Source organism: Astyanax mexicanus, chromosome 7 (genome assembly GCF_023375975.1).
Source record: "Astyanax mexicanus isolate ESR-SI-001 chromosome 7, AstMex3_surface, whole genome shotgun sequence".
Taxonomy (NCBI): domain Eukaryota; kingdom Metazoa; phylum Chordata; class Actinopteri; order Characiformes; family Acestrorhamphidae; genus Astyanax; species Astyanax mexicanus.
In genome coordinates, this window is record NC_064414.1 from 56,296,785 (window position 1) to 56,314,262 (window position 17,478).

General features: G+C 39.8%; 1 protein-coding gene across 10 annotated transcripts in view; it reads right to left on the reverse strand.

The window, feature by feature from the left end:
• Positions 1-2,640: 2,640 nt before the first annotated feature.
• The window catches only part of uso1 (USO1 vesicle transport factor), a 39,542-nt gene continuing 24,704 nt past the window's right edge, over positions 2,641-17,478 (reverse strand). For 7 of the 10 annotated variants that reach the window (XM_049481339.1, XM_049481348.1, XM_049481347.1 and 4 more), the window contains 10 exons: positions 17,340-17,458; positions 14,182-14,363; positions 13,899-14,020; positions 12,645-12,783; positions 10,438-10,592; positions 9,200-9,262; positions 7,649-7,747; positions 6,985-7,071; positions 4,937-5,152; positions 2,641-3,186 (listed from right to left, as the gene is read on the reverse strand). In XM_049481339.1, the coding sequence (XP_049337296.1) occupies positions 3,106-3,186; positions 4,937-5,152; positions 6,985-7,071; positions 7,649-7,747; positions 9,200-9,262; positions 10,438-10,592; positions 12,645-12,783; positions 13,899-14,020; positions 14,182-14,363; positions 17,340-17,458 (1,263 nt within the window). In that variant the 3' untranslated portion in view covers positions 2,641-3,105. The remainder of the gene's footprint in view (positions 3,187-4,936; positions 5,153-6,984; positions 7,072-7,648; positions 7,748-9,199; positions 9,263-10,437; positions 10,593-12,644; positions 12,784-13,898; positions 14,021-14,181; positions 14,364-17,339; positions 17,459-17,478) is intronic. The other 3 variants (XM_049481345.1, XM_049481342.1, XM_049481340.1) reach the window with 1 other exon arrangement.

Genomic DNA, 17,478 nt, shown 5'->3' on the forward strand with positions numbered 1-17,478 from the left:
GTTTTTATTTTGGGTGGTTGTTTACTAAATCATTCAGTTTTTTTATAGTTTGGTTGGCTTTTGTATTAAACTGCAATGCAGTGAATTTAAGATGTGTTCAAACTTTTGCCTTGTACTATATATAAAACTTAAATATAATGTATTGACACACCACTAACACCTCTAGCCAAATCTCTTTTCTCTCAATTTATTTCCACATACAGTACAACTTATATGTTTCTCTATTGTTTTTCGCAGCTGTTCTGCTTGCTTTCCTTGTAGTTGTTCCTTAATATCTGTCTTTTTTGCTATATATTTTCTTTTTTTTCCTCTCCCTTTTGTTTTCCATTTGTATATTTTGTTGTTTTTGTTTTCTAAGGGTTTTGTTTCTTCTCATCCCTCCCTTTTTTTGCCTGTTAATCTGCTCATATTATTATATTTTTATTATATGCACAATGACCACAGAAACTATAATTTTGTAAAGAAACAAATATAATAACTTCTTACACTAATTGTGAAATTTATAAATTAATTCAATACTTAAAAAGTCAGCCTTAGTAATGAGAATGAGCTAATGTTTCCTGAAGTGTGACCGTGAGGAGAACTCACTGTTTATTTAGTTATAAAACTAATAGAATAAATAAAGATAAAAAGTTTGTAATAGACTTGCAGCAACAGAACGTTTTAACAAGCTGTGATTTAAGATAAAGGGTCTTCTTTAGGTACATATTGTGATTTACCACCTCCGACATACTGCATGCCTGTGTAGTAGAGGTGGGTCCAGGGATGGACTGGCCATAGGGAGGACTAGGACCATTCCCAGTGGGCTTCTCTGCGTCTCTTCCTTTGCAGATGTCACCTCTAATAAGAATATAAATGACCCTTGTGATATATTGAGAATCGCAGAATGACAGTATTGTGATATAATTGTTTTTATGGGCAGCGTATTGTGATAATATTGTGTTGTGAGATGCCCTCTGATATCCACCCCTAATCTGTAGGGTGTGTAAACCTTTGCACAGACTGTATATAATGCTGCTCATGTTTTATTTGGTATTGTTTATTCAATGGTTAAAGGCTTCATTATATGGTGGTATTTAAAGACCATCTCAACGTTTATACTAGGAGTCTTGTTAGAGTTTTAAGGATGTATAATAGTGCACACAGTTTACACACAGTAACAACATCAGTGAATAGGTGTGAGTGTACAGCACGGTGAGGGCTCCCCCTGGTGGACCCAATCAGTATTGACTACAGACAGCCATACACAACTTTATAAATAACAGAAATAATTGGAAATCTTGGTTAAACAATGAGTTCTCAGAGCTATAAGGCTATTGGAGTTAATAAACATCGTAACTTATATACACTATTTAGCATGATGCTGATTTCACCAGACTGTATTCAGTAATCACAGTAAGTTTTCATCAATGTTTAAATAAGAGCCAATCTTAATTTTAGCCCTTTTAACGTTTTAGAACTTTCATACTGAATATATACTGCTATTATAATTTAAGGCACACCTTAAAGCACGTATACACACACACACACACACCTGAACATTGTTGATAGACTGTTCCAACTCAGAACCATAAAAACCCACCAACAGAGCTACAATTAAAATTCAGAAATCCGAATTTTATTATCGAGGAGTTGCAGCATCACATGTGAGTCTTAATTCTAAACTGATGTCTTGATTTGAATAACAACTCAGTTCCTAAAAGCATTTTATTTTTTTCCCATTTCAAGATCTACTTTTAATATAGAATAGTAGAATATGGGTAGATGCAGGCCACTGACATTTCCAGTGAAAATAAGTTATAGTGAGATTATTTGTAGGACTCTGTATTGAGAATATTTTTCTGTTGTTGGGATTATTTGTAGGTTAGTCGTCTGTTGTCGAGATTAAGGTTCTCTGTTTTTGAGATTATGTCCAGTTATTTATTAAGATTAAGATTTTCTATCACTGATTCTTATTTCTGATTTCCTGTCGCTTGTTCCTGAGATTCTGTGTTTGGCTCAGTTTCCCTGCAGGGGAAGAATTATTCTAAACATGTAAAATGTGAATAATGAGGAAAATGAATAGAAGCTCAACCCATCTTCCCTCACTATGAGGTAGAACTACCCCATCACACAATGCTACCAGTGCAGGAGGATGAAGGCTATCATGGTCTTCCTGGTCAAGATTTGTGAAAAAGTAGCTTCACACATCATCTCAAACTACTGTCAGACACAGACAGATTATTAATGTCTAATTAACCGTAGCAAATTATTTATGTATATGTGAACTGTTTATGTATGCATTGTTGATAACTCATCAATTGTTGTTCTTTTTTTTTCAATTAATATTTTAATGCTTTAGCTATACTGTAATTAACTATGGTCATGCCAATAAAGCTTCTTTGAATTGAAAAAATGAAGAGAGACAGAAATAAATAGAGAGAGAGAGAGAGAGAGAGAGAGAGAGATGAGTTATGCTCGCTGCATCTCCCGATCACTGACGGATGGCTGTGGCATCACCAGGCACTGAACCTACATCCTCCTGATGATCAGAACCAAGTCTGCAGTTTTATGAGATTGGATTTATGATACAAATGCATAAAATAATCAGTTAAATTCAGATTTAAATGACTGTAACTCCAAACCCAACACCACTGGAGCTCTTTTTAATGTATTCATCATTTTAATATTTATAGGATTTTCAGGCATCTCTGCTTTTGCTCCTTCAAACAGAACAAAGTTTCAGGCTCGTCTTAAAACAACGTTCAGGCAACAAACGAATAAGAACAGGGCGTGGTGTGCGTCAGGTGCACAGGTGCGTCAGGTGTGCAGGTGCGTCAGGTGTGCAGGTCTGTGGCAGCTGATGAAGACGATGATGAAGAAAAAGAAATCAGAAGAAGCGTTTAAGGGTCCAGTAGAATTAAGGCGGGTGAATCAGACACGCCGCCGCCGAAATAAAACAAACGCTAAAAACAAAAAGAAAAGAAAACAAAAAAAAAAAACAGAGAAAAGCAGACGATCCTCTGTAGCTCCGCCCCCTCCAGCTCTAACAGCTCATTAGTAGTGTGTGAGGGTCCCAATGCTCCTTAATGCCCCTCCCACTATGAATTGGATAAATCAGTCTCTCTATTCTTCATCATCCTCCTCTTCATCATCCTCATCCTCGTCAAACTGGTCCCGAGCGTCCAAATCATCCTCATCCTCGATCTGTGGGGAGACAGTGACATCACAGCTATTACATCATCATCTGTATTAACAGTCTAACTTCTTTTTTTTGTTGTATCTTAGTGTGTACTACCAATAATTAACATTTACAATGTACAATTGTTCTTTTATCACTTCAGACATCACAGTTATCACATTTTTATGCCTTCAACCTAAAAAAAAAACAAAAACAAAAAAACATATAGAACAAGGAACTATTAAAACAGAGGATGCCTTAAATTATTGTGCAATAAAAATTAAATCAAACCAATACATAAGGAATAAAATATTTTTCTGGGTAGTAGTTTATTCTGTTTGTGTTTCAATGAAATCTAGTCTTTCATTCTTTATATACAGGGTTTGGAGTATGAAAGTGAAACACCTGGTTTTAGAGCACAGTAATTGATTGTGGTGACGGACAGTTCTGGTGGAAACAGGAGAGTTGAGGTGCACATTGAATTCTGCGTGATTTGATCAGCCGTGGTTTTATGTTTTTTGGATACAATCCGGGTTAGCACCCGAACATCCCTTTCAGACAGCTTCCTCTTACAGCGTCCACAGTTAATCCTGTTGGATGTGGTTGGTGCTTCTTGGTGGTATGCTGACATTACCCTGGATACCGTGGCTCTTGATGCATCACAAAGACTTGCTGTCTTGGTCACAGATGCTCCACCAGGACGTGCACCAACAGTTTGTCCTCTTTTGAACTCTGGTATGTCTCCCATAATGTTGTGTGCATTGTAATATTTAGAGCAGAACTGTGCTCTTACCCTGATAATTGAACCTTCACACTCTGCTCTTACTGGTACAATGTGCAATTAATGAAGATTGAACACCAGGCTGCTCCAATTTAGACATGAAACCTAAAATCCCACACTAAAATGATGACAGGTGTTTCAGTTTCATTCTCCAACCCCTGTAAATTGTCCATTTTGACCATAGTTTTGCAAATTTCAACATCTGCAGCCTTATAGCAAATGTATTTTTTACCATTACATATATTTCATTGGTGATATTCATCAAAGGTCTAACTTCATATATCTAATTTAATCCAGTCTAATCTATCACCCACAGTGAACAATAACGCAGTGGAGGATAATGATGGTGACTGGTGATGTCTGGCTAGAACTGTCCTTGTAAACAGACAAGTGACTCGCCCACATATCCCACAGTTCAGTGCAGCGCTCTTTAGTCTTCCATGTTTTTTCTCCATTAGTGAATAATAGTGAATCACTGTGGTTCTCTGGAGTCTCAAAGCTTTAGAAATGATTTTATAACCTTTTCCAGACTGATAGGTGATCAATAACAATAACAATAACAATAACTGTTTTCTGATCTATTTTTGAAATTTCTTCAGATGGGGGTATAATAATAATAATTAAATAATAATAATAATATCTGCTTCATGTTGTCAGACACGTTCTATTTAAGTGATTTCTTGATTCTACAGGTCTGGCAGGAGGGTGGGTTTCAGGTTGGTTTGGATAGCTTTTTTCACTTAATAAACGAAATTATTATTTAAAAACAGATTTTTTTTTATATTTAGTCAGGTTATCCTCTGATCTGTCTTTTATAAAATGTTTTTATTAATCAAAAACATTTTATTAAAAAAAGCAAAATAAATGTGTAAGGATTTAAATACTTTTCCTGACACTGTAAGTTTAAATATGTAATTAATATCAGTTAGTAATTTTAAGGTAAATATCTGCAGCATTATGTGAGCCCTCTGGTGCAGCTGCGCGGTGGGGCCTACCGTCTCCCCCAGGTCTTTGAGCCTCTGTTTGAGGGCGAGGATCTTCTGGTCCTGGTCGGCGAGCAGCATCAGCAGGTCGTCCTGCTCCTTCTTGGACTCGGTCACGTCCTGCTGCAGCTTGCTCTTCTCCGCCTGCAGGATGGCCGTCGTGCTGGTGGAGGTCGCCAGCTCCTTCTCCATCTGCGCCCTGCTCTCCGTCAGAGTCCGCACCTCCTCCTAAACACACACACACAGGTACACACACACACACAGGTACACACACAGGTACACACACAGGTACACACACAGGTACACACACACACACACAATCAGGACGTGAGAAGGTTTGTTCACACCACTGGTGATAGTCTGAGTTTTTATCCTGTATGATAATTCATATTATGATATATCCAGCTCTGAAAAAAATGAAGAGATCACTCCAGTTTCTGAATCAGTTTCTCTGATTTTGCTATTTATAGGTTTATATTTGAGTAAAATGAACATTGTTGTTTTATACTATAAACTACAGACAACATTTCTCCCAAATTCCAAATAAAAATATTCTCATTTAGAGCATTTATTTACAGAAAATGAGAAATGAATGAAATAACAAAAAAGATGCAGAGCTTTCAGACCTCAAATAATGCAAAGAAAACAAGTTCATATTCATAAAGTTTTAAGAGTTCAGAAATAATTAATATTTGGTGGAATAACCCTGGTTTTTAATCACAGTTTTTTCATGCATCTTGGCATCATGTTCTCCTCCACCAGTCTTACACACTGCTTTTGGATAACTTTATGCTGCTTTACTCCTGGTGTAAAAATTCAAGCAGTTCAGTTTGGTGGTTTGATGGTTTGTGATCATCCATCTTCCTCTTGATTATATTCCAGAGGTTTTCAATTTGGTAAAATCAAAGAAAAAAGACTAATGTTTGAGCGGTCTCTTAATTCTTTCCAGAGCTGTATATATCTTAACTTCAGTCAATATGATATAATTCCGATATTGATATAAAGAGTATGGCCACTGTCCGCTATGTTACCCTGCTCTTTCATATTACTGATGGAATAGCAGGGTGATTATGGTGAAAATATTATATAAGGATGAATAAAATTTTCACAGTACACAGAATTTATCATATTTTGACGAGCAGAAAAATGCATCAGCACCGGCGGATTCTGCTATTCAAACGCTCTTTCGTAATTGAGAATTGTAATTTTTATTACGTTTTTGCGGCACATCATGTAATTTAACAGGAATGTACAGTAGGATCAGTGTTCTTTACAGTCTGATGATATCATTAAAACTCTCTAAATAGGATATTGTCGATACAAAAAGGAAATTTATCATGATACGCTAAAATATCGATATATTGGCCAGCTCTAGTCTGAGTATTCTAATCTCTTATTTTGGTTTACTCATTGGAAACAAGGTATGTATTAAATGTGAAACTAATTTTCAATGTTTAATGTTTTCCAATTAACATAAATATTCCTGCAAAAGAACAAGAATGCAAGTGAAAATCAAACAGCTGAATAAATTATCAAAAAGAAAGTTTTGGTCTCTTACTCCCGTTTCTTATTTAATCACTGTGAACCTCTATTAACATTAAGATCCAATTAGGCCTGTCACAATAATTGCAATATCGATTTATCGTATGATAAATGAACATGACCTCAATAACATTTGATAATCATGATATCGTCTATTGTGTTCATTTGTATGTTTGTTCACATATAACAGTAAACAGTATTTTAGCTCCAGTCATGTGTGGACTAAAGTATGTGAAGAAATAAGTATATAATTCCCTAAAAACTAATTATAATAAATGATTAATTCAAATTTTGTTGTCTTTAAAAAGTAAAAAATAGATTTTGTATGCTATTCTCTTATTATATCAGTGGCATTTAAAAGTCTTAAAATGACAAAAATATTGTGCATTGCAATAATTTCTGGGACAATATATCGTCCACAAAAAAGTCTTATCGTGACAGGCCTAGATCCGATAGTGTAAAAAGCTCATTCTTGTGAACACAGTGCAGTGCAGAGAGTGCAGAGAGAGCAGTGATACCTGTAGTCTGTGTGTTTCTGAGATCTGTGCTGATAGTCTGTTCTCCAGCTCTGATACTTTAGCTCCATCTCCATCACCCACTGCAGCCTGCAGGAGAAACACAGTCACACACTGCATAAATACTTTATTATACTTATTTATTATAGTTTACATGCATCTGTTTGTCCAAAGATAAATATAGGCAATTATCAGATCATAGAAAACTATTATACTAAAGACAATAATTATCAGTTCAGGAAAATAATTATTATAAAAGCCAATCGTGATGGATTTATTATAAAGCTAATAATCATTATAAATGCTAATAGGATTCTCAGGTCTTAAAAATAATACAAAAATAAGTAATTTTGAGGTTATTTATGGCTGGATGCTTTTCTCTTCTGGTTGATTTATGAGCCTAAACCTGCGTTTGTAGTCCGTAGAGTGCTGGGGATTGTAGTCTTTGGGCTCAAAATCACTCCCATGTCTTATCATTTAAAAGTTCTGTCCAATATACTGTATAAGGTGGAGATTAGTATTTTTAGTCGTGTTAAACGTGTTTTTGAGAAAGTTTAATACAGTAAACGCTGTATGGTTAGTTGGGGACAATATTTGGACGCTGCAGGACTCCAGAGATGGACAGGACTGGGTCTCCTGGGTTCTGTGGTGCTGTTAGTGTTCTCACCGTGGTCTCGGTTCTGCTCTGCAGCTCCTGTCGGTCTCTCTGGAGCTGAGTAATCTCAGCAGCCTGACTCTGAACCTGCAGCCTCAGAGACTCCACCTCCTGCAGAACATCAGAACCAGAACATCATCAAACCCGGTTCCTCTATTAAACCCTCACAGAACATCAGAACAGCAGAACCAGCTCTGCTCAGTGTGTATCTGTGTGTAATCTGACTGAGGTGTGTTCTGGAGAGGGGGGTGTTCTGGAGGGGGGGGTGATCTGGAGGGGGGGGGTGTTCTGGAGAGGGGGGTGTTCTGGAGGGGGGGGGGGTGTTCTGGAGGGGAGGTGTTCTGGAGGGGGGGTGTTCTGGAGGGGGGGGTGTTCTGGAGGGGAGGTGTTCTGGAGGGGAGGTGTTCTGGAGGGGAGGTGTTCTGGAGGGGAGGTGTTCGGGGGGGGGGTGTTCTGGAGGGGAGGTGTTCTGGAGGGGAGGTGTTCTGGAGGGGGGGTGTTCTGGAGGGGGGGTGTTCTGGAGGGGAGGTGTTCTGGAGGGGAGGTGTTCTGGAGGGGAGGTGTTCTGGAGGGGAGGTGTTCTGGAGGGGAGGTGTTCTGGAGGGGAGGTGTTCTGGGGGGGAGGTGTTCTGGGGGGGAGGTGTTCTGGAGGGGAGGTGTTCTGGGGGGGGTGTTCTGGAGGGGGGGTGTTCTGGAGGGGAGGTGTTCTGGAGGGGAGGTGTTCTGGGGGGGAGTGTTCTGGAGGGGAGGTGTTCTGGAGGGGAGGTGTTCTGGGGGGAGGTGTTCTGGGGGGGAGTGTTCTGGGGGGGAGTGTTCTGGAGGGGAGGTGTTCTGGAGGGGAGGTGTTCTGGGGGGAGGTGTTCTGGGGGGGAGGTGTTCTGGGGGGGGGGTGTTCTGGAGGGGAGGTGTTCTGGGGGGGTGTTCTGGGGGGGGTGTTCTGGGGGGGGGGTGTTCTGGAGGGGGAGTGTTCTGGAGGGGGAGTGTTCTGGAGGGGGGGGGGGTGTTCTGGAGGGGAGGTGTTCTGGAGGGGAGGTGTTCTGGGGGGGAGGTGTTCTGGGGGGGAGGTGTTCTGGGGGGGGTGTTCTGGGGGGGTGTTCTGGGGGGGGTGTTCTGGAGGGGAGGTGTTCTGGGGGGGTGTTCTGGGGGGGGGGTGTTCTGGAGGGGAGGTGTTCTGGGGGGGGGGTGTTCTGGAGGGGGAGTGTTCTGGAGGGGAGGTGTTCTGGAGGGGGAGTGTTCTGGAGGGGAGGTGTTCTGGAGGGGAGGTGTTCTGGGGGGGAGGTGTTCTGGGGGGGGTGTTCTGGAGGGGGAGTGTTCTGGAGAGGGTGTTCTGGAGAGGGGGGTGTTCTGGAGAGGGGGGTGTTCTGGAGAGGGGGGTGTTCTGGAGGGGGGGTGTTCTGGAGGGGGGGGGTGTTCTGGAGGGGAGGTGTTCTGGAGAGGGGGTGTTCTGGAGAGGGGGGTGTTCTGGAGGGGAGGTGTTCTGGGGGGGGGTGTTCTGGGGGGGAGGTGTTCTGGAGGGGAGGTGTTCTGGAGAGGGGGGTGTTCTGGAGGGGGGGGGGGAACTACCTTCAGTAGTTCTGTGTTTTCCGCTGCCGATCCTTCAGTCGACTGCACCCCCTCTGCTTTCTGCTTTAAACAAAACACACATAATCTCAGACTTTAGAGAAGATTAGATTATATATAACTGGCTTTTTATTACTAAACAAGGACACATATACTACATAAATTAAATAACATTAAATGACAAAGTATTTATAACTGTTTTGTTCTGATTATAATACAATGTACTATTGTAATTAAAAGTACTGATATTACTTAAAGCTGCAGGTCTCAAACTGGGGGAACAATGGGGCTCTATGGAAAATGTTCTTATATATGAAATTTTCAGATATGTCATTCAGGGTTGAATTCCATGATTTTTTCATGCCTTCAAGGCAAATTGTCTTGACCATACGAATTGACATGGACAATAAAAGCAAAAATGAACTAAAACTATAATTAAAGTTGATTATAGAAGGTCTAAAATAAATCACATAAAATGTTGACACTAAATCTTTACTAATAAAATATGTGTCAGATCATGAGAGCTCCATTGTGTAGAGGCTAAATTACTGAATTCACTCTGAGCTGTTGTAACTGTTGCTCAAAATAGATTTCTTTCAGTCAATAAACGGAAACACGAAGATTTGTAGAGCAGCTTTTTATGACTTTTCCAAAACTTTCTGGATATTTTTCCAAAATGTATCCAGGCCTGAAAACTGTTTTATTTATATGCGTCAGCCTTAATGTTTTTAAATTTACTTGGCATGACACATTAAAGGCTTTTTAGTCATTTTTCACAACAGAGTGCCTTTGACTTATATTTTTTCATATTTCAATTTTTGCCTCGCTTTAAATGAGCACCTATTGGAAAGATTAACAATTGTAATATTCCTAGTAGCGCTTCAGCCTATTTTTTTTGTTCTTTGTCTGCTATTTTATTTTATTTTTTTACATTTTTCATTTTTTTTTATGACCGTATGATCCCGGTTTAGCCATATCTTAAAGTTGACATATTGTAGAAAACTCGCTCAAACTCAGCAATAGCTTATATGCATAAGCTTTAAAAAGTGGTACCTGATAATAATATAAATCCTGCAGTTTTAACCCCAGTGTAATGTGTATGGGTGTTATTGGGGGGCTGCAGTGGCACTTACCATCCACACAGAGGGCCTTTAACTAAACAGGTCTGAAAAGCCCTGGTTTAATCTTATAATAATCTAATATTTAACTGTCTGAGCAGGACTGTAGGTAGCGGTACTGACCAGGCTGGAGATGAGCTTGTCCTTGTCGGTGAGTTGTGTGTTCAGCAGTGTGTGCTGTCTGCGTAACTCCTCCAGCTCCTCCCTCAGCAGGGTCAACTCCTCCAACTGCAGCCCGTTCACCTGCTGACCCCCGTCCGACTGACCGCTGTCCTTACCTGCAGGAGGCAGTGTTACATTACCATCAAATACCATCAAAAACTTCCTTTATTCTCACTTTATTCTGTGTTTCCTCCAGGATTACTTTTCAGTAGTACCAGCAGGCCCACACACTAGCATGTATTAAAGGAGAACTCCAGTGTGAAATGAAAGTTGGGTGTAATAAAACATGATAAAAAAAAAAGTAAGGAATATATATAGCACTGACAATTTTTGGGAAAATGTAAGGAATTTAAGTGCACCTTACAGTATGAAAAATTAGGTAAATGTACACAGAGAAAGATGATCAGTTAGCTCAGCTAATGTTACTATCCTGGTCCTGTACAGCTCGTACCTTACATCTGGGAAACAGCCAGATAATAAACTGAGAAATCAGAATATTCCCATATTTAATTTAAAGGGGAACTTAGGTGTAAAATGTACTTTTGTTGTAGTAAAACATGAAAAGTGTACTTACCTTATTTTTTTGCCACAATAAATTGCTTTTTACATTCTTATCCGGGCTCAAAGTAGCTCCACACCTCTGGAGAGCCATGAGCTACAAAGAAGTGTTATAGGATGTAAACAGTGGATTTTAATAAGCTTCTTCTGCACTTTTTAAGTTATTAATGTCTCGTTTTAAATATCAGGGCTCTCCAGATTCTAGGAAGGAGGTGTGGAGCTACTTTGAGCTGGATAACGGTGTAAAAAGTTATTTATCGGGGCAAATTATTGTATTCCAATAAATCAGAGTTCTGGGCAAAAAGCACAACATTTCTGGATCTCTGAAAGCTGTGGGAGAACAGGGGTGTGCTATTCAACAAAGATAAGAACTTTTTATCATGTTTTATCACTACAACAAAAGTACATTTTACACCAGAGTTCTCCTTTAATTTAAATATCTGAATATTCCGATTTCTCTGATTTCTCTGTTTTTTTATCTCTTCATGAACTGGCTGTTTCCCAGCTGTAAGGTACGAGCTTTACAGGACCAGGATAGTAACATCAGCTGAGCTAACTGATTTTCTTTCTCTGTTCATATTTACTGTATGTTGCATACTATAAGACACACTTAAAATCCTTTAATTTAATTTTCCCAAAAATCATCAGAGCTGCTTATAATCCGGTGCTCCTTATGTATGAATTCTATCAGTCAGGTATTAAGGAGCAGTAAAGACACTCCACTGAAGTACAGAGTTATACAGGAGTTTAGTGAGTATTAGCGGCTTGTAGCCTCTTCTTAACCCTGGCTAGCACTGCTGGAGCAGCATTAGCATTAGTTGCTAACCACACTAGCTCTTTCGCCATTCAGAGGTGAGTATATCAGATTGTAGTCTGCGTGTTTACCATGATAAAAAAAGCTATGTGGGACGAACCACTAGCTAATATCACCCTGGCTTATCTGAAAACTCAGGGTTCCTCAGTGTAGCACCATTGTGAACGTTAGTGGTTAGCTGCTAATGATAATGCTCCAGCCTTAGTGCTATAGAAATGTATGAATTTAAGCTTAATTGTAGATAAATGGAAGCATTTTACTGACCCAAATTCAGTAGAGAAATCTGTGTCGATTAACATCCAGGGCTTGTTTTTATTACAGTTTTGTTTACTTAGCTTAGCTTTACTTAACTTAGTTATCTACCCATCCTGTGGCGAGACCGGCTGAATTAGGAGTTCCTTATAGTGTCTCATAAAATGCGCCTTATAATCTGGTGTGCCTTATGTATAAAAACTGACAAGAAAAAAGATGTTTATGGATAGTGCACTCTACAGTACATCAGGCCTTATAGTGCAAAAATATGAATCAGAATACCGTGTAGGGTGCTGTATCTATGACACTTCCTATAAGTAAGGATCTTGTACTGGTGTGTGTGTGCGAGTGTGTGTGTGTGTACCTAGTTTGAGTTTGAGGATGTTGTACTGGTGTGTGTGTGCGAGTGTGTGTGTGTGTGTACCTAGTTTGAGTTTGAGGATGTTGTACTGGTGTGTGTGTGCGAGTGTGTGTGTGTGTGTACCTAGTTTGAGTTTGAGGATGTTGTACTGGTGTGTGTGTGCGAGTGTGTGTGTGTGTGTACCTAGTTTGAGTTTGAGGATGTTGTACTGGTCTTTATGCTGCTGGATCTGGGACAGCTGCTGGGTGATGGCGCTCTGCATCTGGTCTTTCTGAGAGCTCAGTAAGGAAACCTGCTCCTTCAGCTCGTTTATCTGAGAGTCCTGCACTCAGACACAGACGGAGAGATGGAGGGAGGAAGGAAAGGATAAAGGGTGGAGAAGAAGAATGACAGTAAGAAAACAGAGGGAAGAGAACATCAGAACATGTCATTAACCCACAGGTTTCCTTTCAGTGTCTGTAATAACTGAATCTAGTAAAGCTGAAGCTAATGGAGCTAAAGCTAACTAGAGGGGTTGATGATGAAGGAACTATTACCTGAGCAGGTAAAGCTGAAGCTGGAGAAGATAAAGAAGCTACAGTCAAATCTAGTTGAGATAAAGCTGGAGGAGATAGCATGATGTGTTCTGGCTGGATGAGTTAGAGGAGCTAGCCAGAGACGCTAACACAAGAGGGGTTTTAACAGGCTAAAGCTAAAGCTAAATCAGTTAAATCTGGAGAAGCTAAATAGGCTTAAGATAGAGAAGCTAAAGAAGCGAACACTGAAGAAGGTGAAGATTTTAAGCAGTTAAATCTGGAGTAGCTGAAGAAAATTAAGATAGCAAGCAAAATTAGCTAAAGTTAAAAATAAATAAAATAAATTAATTTTTATTTTACTTTTTTTACTTTAAGTTTACTTATTTTATTTAACCTGTAAATTTAAAAAAGAGAGTTTTAAGCTGTGAACAGTATGTAAGAACCATAAAGGTAAAACAAAAATAAATAAAAACTAATTTCTCAGGAGAAACCTTTAATTGTTTTGTTTGTATATGGCTGTAAAAGCTCAAATGTAAGACATTTAAATGGAAAAAAAGTGTATATTGGCATCAGCATATATAATGTACATGAGTAATATCAGATACCGGCATCAAACCAGAATTCCCACATCGCTAACGCTCGGAGTAAAGCGCAGCGACTTGGTTCTGATATATCAGCTCACAGACGCAGCCTTGTGCAGATCCACATCACCCTAGGAGTGATGAGGAGAAAAAACACCATCTACTGTACTGTACCCACCCAGAGAGAGAGCAAGACCAACTGTGCTCTCTCAGGGCAAGCTGCATGACCAGGATTCGAACCGGTCATAGTGGCAGTGCTTTAGTATGCTGGACCACTCGCTGTGCCCCGAGAAGCTAAAGCTAGCAGATTTGTTTGTATCTGTATGAACTGGTGCCGGTACCTGTTCCCTGATCAGTTCTTTATACTGGGTGACGATGCTGTCATGCTGCTCCAGAGTCTTCTTCACTTCCTCCTCCTTCTTGTCCTCCTCACTCGACTTATGCACCGCCTTCGTTATGACCCCTGCACACACACCAGGACCAATGAGGGACCAGCGATAATAAATAAGCCCCTCCCCCTAAACCAGCCCAGAACGTGTCCTGTAAACGCTCTGAGGAGAGTGTGAGTAATGTTTAAGATCTGAACTCTGGATTAGACGGTGGGAGCAGAGCTGCAGTGCTGACCTTCCAGCTCCTTGACGAGTTTGGTGAACTCGTGGTCGAACAGCATGTGCTCGGGGGTAGAGAATGCAGGCTGGGGTTTCTGGGCGGCGCGAGAGTACAGCTCATGCTTGGTGATGAAGCCCAGCTTCTCCACGAAGTTCTCCTTCCCAATACGCTTCTCTATCAGCTGCTTCAGCTTCTCTCTGAAACACAGATCAGATACAGAGATCAGACAGCAAATACAACCCCTGGCAAAAAGTATGGAATCACCAGTCTTGGATGAGCACTCCTTCAGACATTTCATTCTGTAAAACAAACTCTGATCAAAAACATGATACAATAATAAGGTAATTCCAAAGTGCAACTTGTTGGCTTTCAGGAACACTCAAAGAAATGAAGAAAAAACATTGTGGAAGTCAGTGAATGTTACTTTTATTGACCAACCACAGGGAAAAAAATATGGAATCACTCAATTCTGAGGAAAAAAGTATGGAATCACTCAAATTGAAGGTAGAAAATAAGGACACACCCAGTCAATTTCCTTTCCCTAAATGGTCACCTGCCTCAGATTAGATCTGCTCGTTAGTCTGCAGTTAAAAACACCTGCAGTCATGACACCTTGGAGGGCTGCTGGACGAATTAGAGTGGCAAGAACCATGGCTCCAACAAGAGAAATGTCTCTTGAAACAAATGAGAGGATTGTGAAACTTCTTGAAGAAGGTAACTCTTCACGCATGGTTGCTAAAGATGTGGGCTGTTCACAGTCAGCTGTATCCAAGATATGGACCAAATACAAACAGCATGGAATGGTTGTTAAAGCCAAGCGTACTGGTAGACCGAGAAAGACATCAAAGCGTCAAGACAAGCAACTTAAGGCCATTTGTCTTGAAAACCGAAAAAGTACAACTAAACAGATAAAGCATAAATGGGAAGAAGCTGGAGCCAATGTATGTGACCGAACCGTAAGAAATCGCCTAAAGGAAATGGGATTTCAATACAGGAAAGCTTAAAGAAAACCATCATTGACACCTAAACATAAAAGAACAAGACTGCAGTGGGCTAAGGAGAGGCAATCATGGACTGTGGATGACTGGATGAAAGTTATCTTCAGTGATGAGTCAAGAATCTGCATTGGACAAGGTGATGATGCTGGAACTTTTGTTTGGTGCCGTTCCAGTGAGATTTATGAAGAGGCCTGCCTGAAGAAAACAACCAAATTTCCACAGTCCTTGATGATATGGGGCTGCATGTCAGGCAAAGGCACTGGGGAGATGACTGTGGTTAATTCTTCTATCAATGCACAAGTTTACATTGACATTTTGGACAGTTTTCTCATCCCTTCAATTGAACAGATGTTTTGAGATAATGAAATAATTTTCCAAGATGACAATGCATCGTGCCATAGGGCAAAAACAGTGAAGGCATTCCTTGGAGAAAGACACATTCAGTCGATGTCATGGCCTGCAAATAGTCCAGATCTCAACCCAATTGAAAACCTGTGGTGGAAATTGAAAAAAATGGTCCACAAGAAGGCTCCGACCTGCAAAGCTGATCTGGCAACTGCTATCAAAGAGAGTTGGCACCAAATTGATGCAGAATACTGTTTGTCACTCATCAAGTCCATGCCTCAGAGACTGAAAGCCGTTATAAAAGCCAAAGGTGGTGCAACTAAATACTAGTGATGTATTTTGAATCATCTTTTGTTTATCTGTTTTTCATGATTCCATACTTTTTTCCTCAGAATTGAGTGATTCCATATTTTTTTCCCTGTGGTTGGTCAATAAAAGTAACATTCACTGACTTCCACAATGTTTTTTCTTCATTTCTTTGAGTGTTCCTGAAAGCCAACAAGTTGCACTTTGGAATGACCTTATTATTGTATCATGTTTTTGATCAGAGTTTGTTTTACAGAATGAAATGTCTGAAGGAGTGCTCATCCAAGACTGGTGATTCCATACTTTTTGCCAGGGGTTGTAGAAGAGAAGATAAAAGAAGTAAAAGAAAGAAACTCACAGGAACGATGTATTAATACAGAAATTTACTTTTAGTGTCTGTTAGGGGTGTGCCATACCGTATCGTACGCAATAATATCGCTAAAATGTTTTATCATATCGCCAACAGAATCGTTATCACAAAAATACCATGAAATATAATGAAATTATTTTTGTGCCTTGCCCATCCCTAGTGTCTGTAATAACTGGCTAGATGAGTAAAATCTAGAAAAGCTGAAGCTCACAGAGTTTTAAACTTTAGTGGTTGGCAATGAATCGAGCTTAGATCGGGCCCAAAAAATCCAGCCCGACCCGCCCTATAAACTTTCATTATGAGCGCAAGCCCGATTTAAACCGCACATTTTTTTAGTGAAACTGAGCTTTTTGAACACATTTTCGAAATGTTTCAATGAGTAAAATCTGTTCAGAATGGTGTTAATTAACATTGCAACACTGAAGAAGCATAGACCTATTATTTACTAGAAATGTTTATTAAGAACAGATCTCCGAAAGATTAAAAACACCAACAACAATAGGCTACAAGAATGATGTCTGAATGACTTTCCTCTAATCTAAAATGCTTTAATCTAATATGATTTAACAATAACATAGTTTCATAATAGAAAATAAATTCTAAACAAATGACAGAGGTTTTTCAGAGGCACACTTCAAACCAAGGGTTACGAGAATCACTGGTACGATGGCGGAACAAGCGACCAAAGAAACCCACAAATTTCAGTATTTTCCTTAAAAGTTAAAAGTGATAATTAGCTCTATATTGCCATAGTTTAATGTGTAGTTTCAATGTTTTATGGCCGAATTCTTCATAACAAGCACTAAAAATAAAGACCACTAGAAGTTTGTCTTAGTAGCAACATAGCTAGCTAACTTTCCCATTCCACCTTAAATGGTGGAGGGGCTGCAGCATTTAGGGTGAGACGGAAAAATAAATAAAATAAAATAAATGCTAATCAAAGCTAATTTCAGCTTCCCATCACAGAGCAATTAATAATAATACATTTCTGCACTTTATTAAAATCTCCCCTCTTTCTGAAGACATACAATAAAATACGCCTAAAGTTAACTAGGTAAACAGCAGCTAGGTTGCTTAACTTAAGCGCTCCTGATGACACGTAGAGAGAAAGAGAGAAAGAGAAAGAGAGAGAGTGATGGTAGAGAGAGGTTTACTTGGTGTAGTTTTCCAGTGAGTTGTCGTTGTAGTAGATGCAGATCCCCAGCAGGAGGGCACACAGACCCTGCACCAACCGCTCATCCTCACCCAGGTTCTCTGAGATCTGAGCCGTCAGCTAAACACACACTGTTAAGG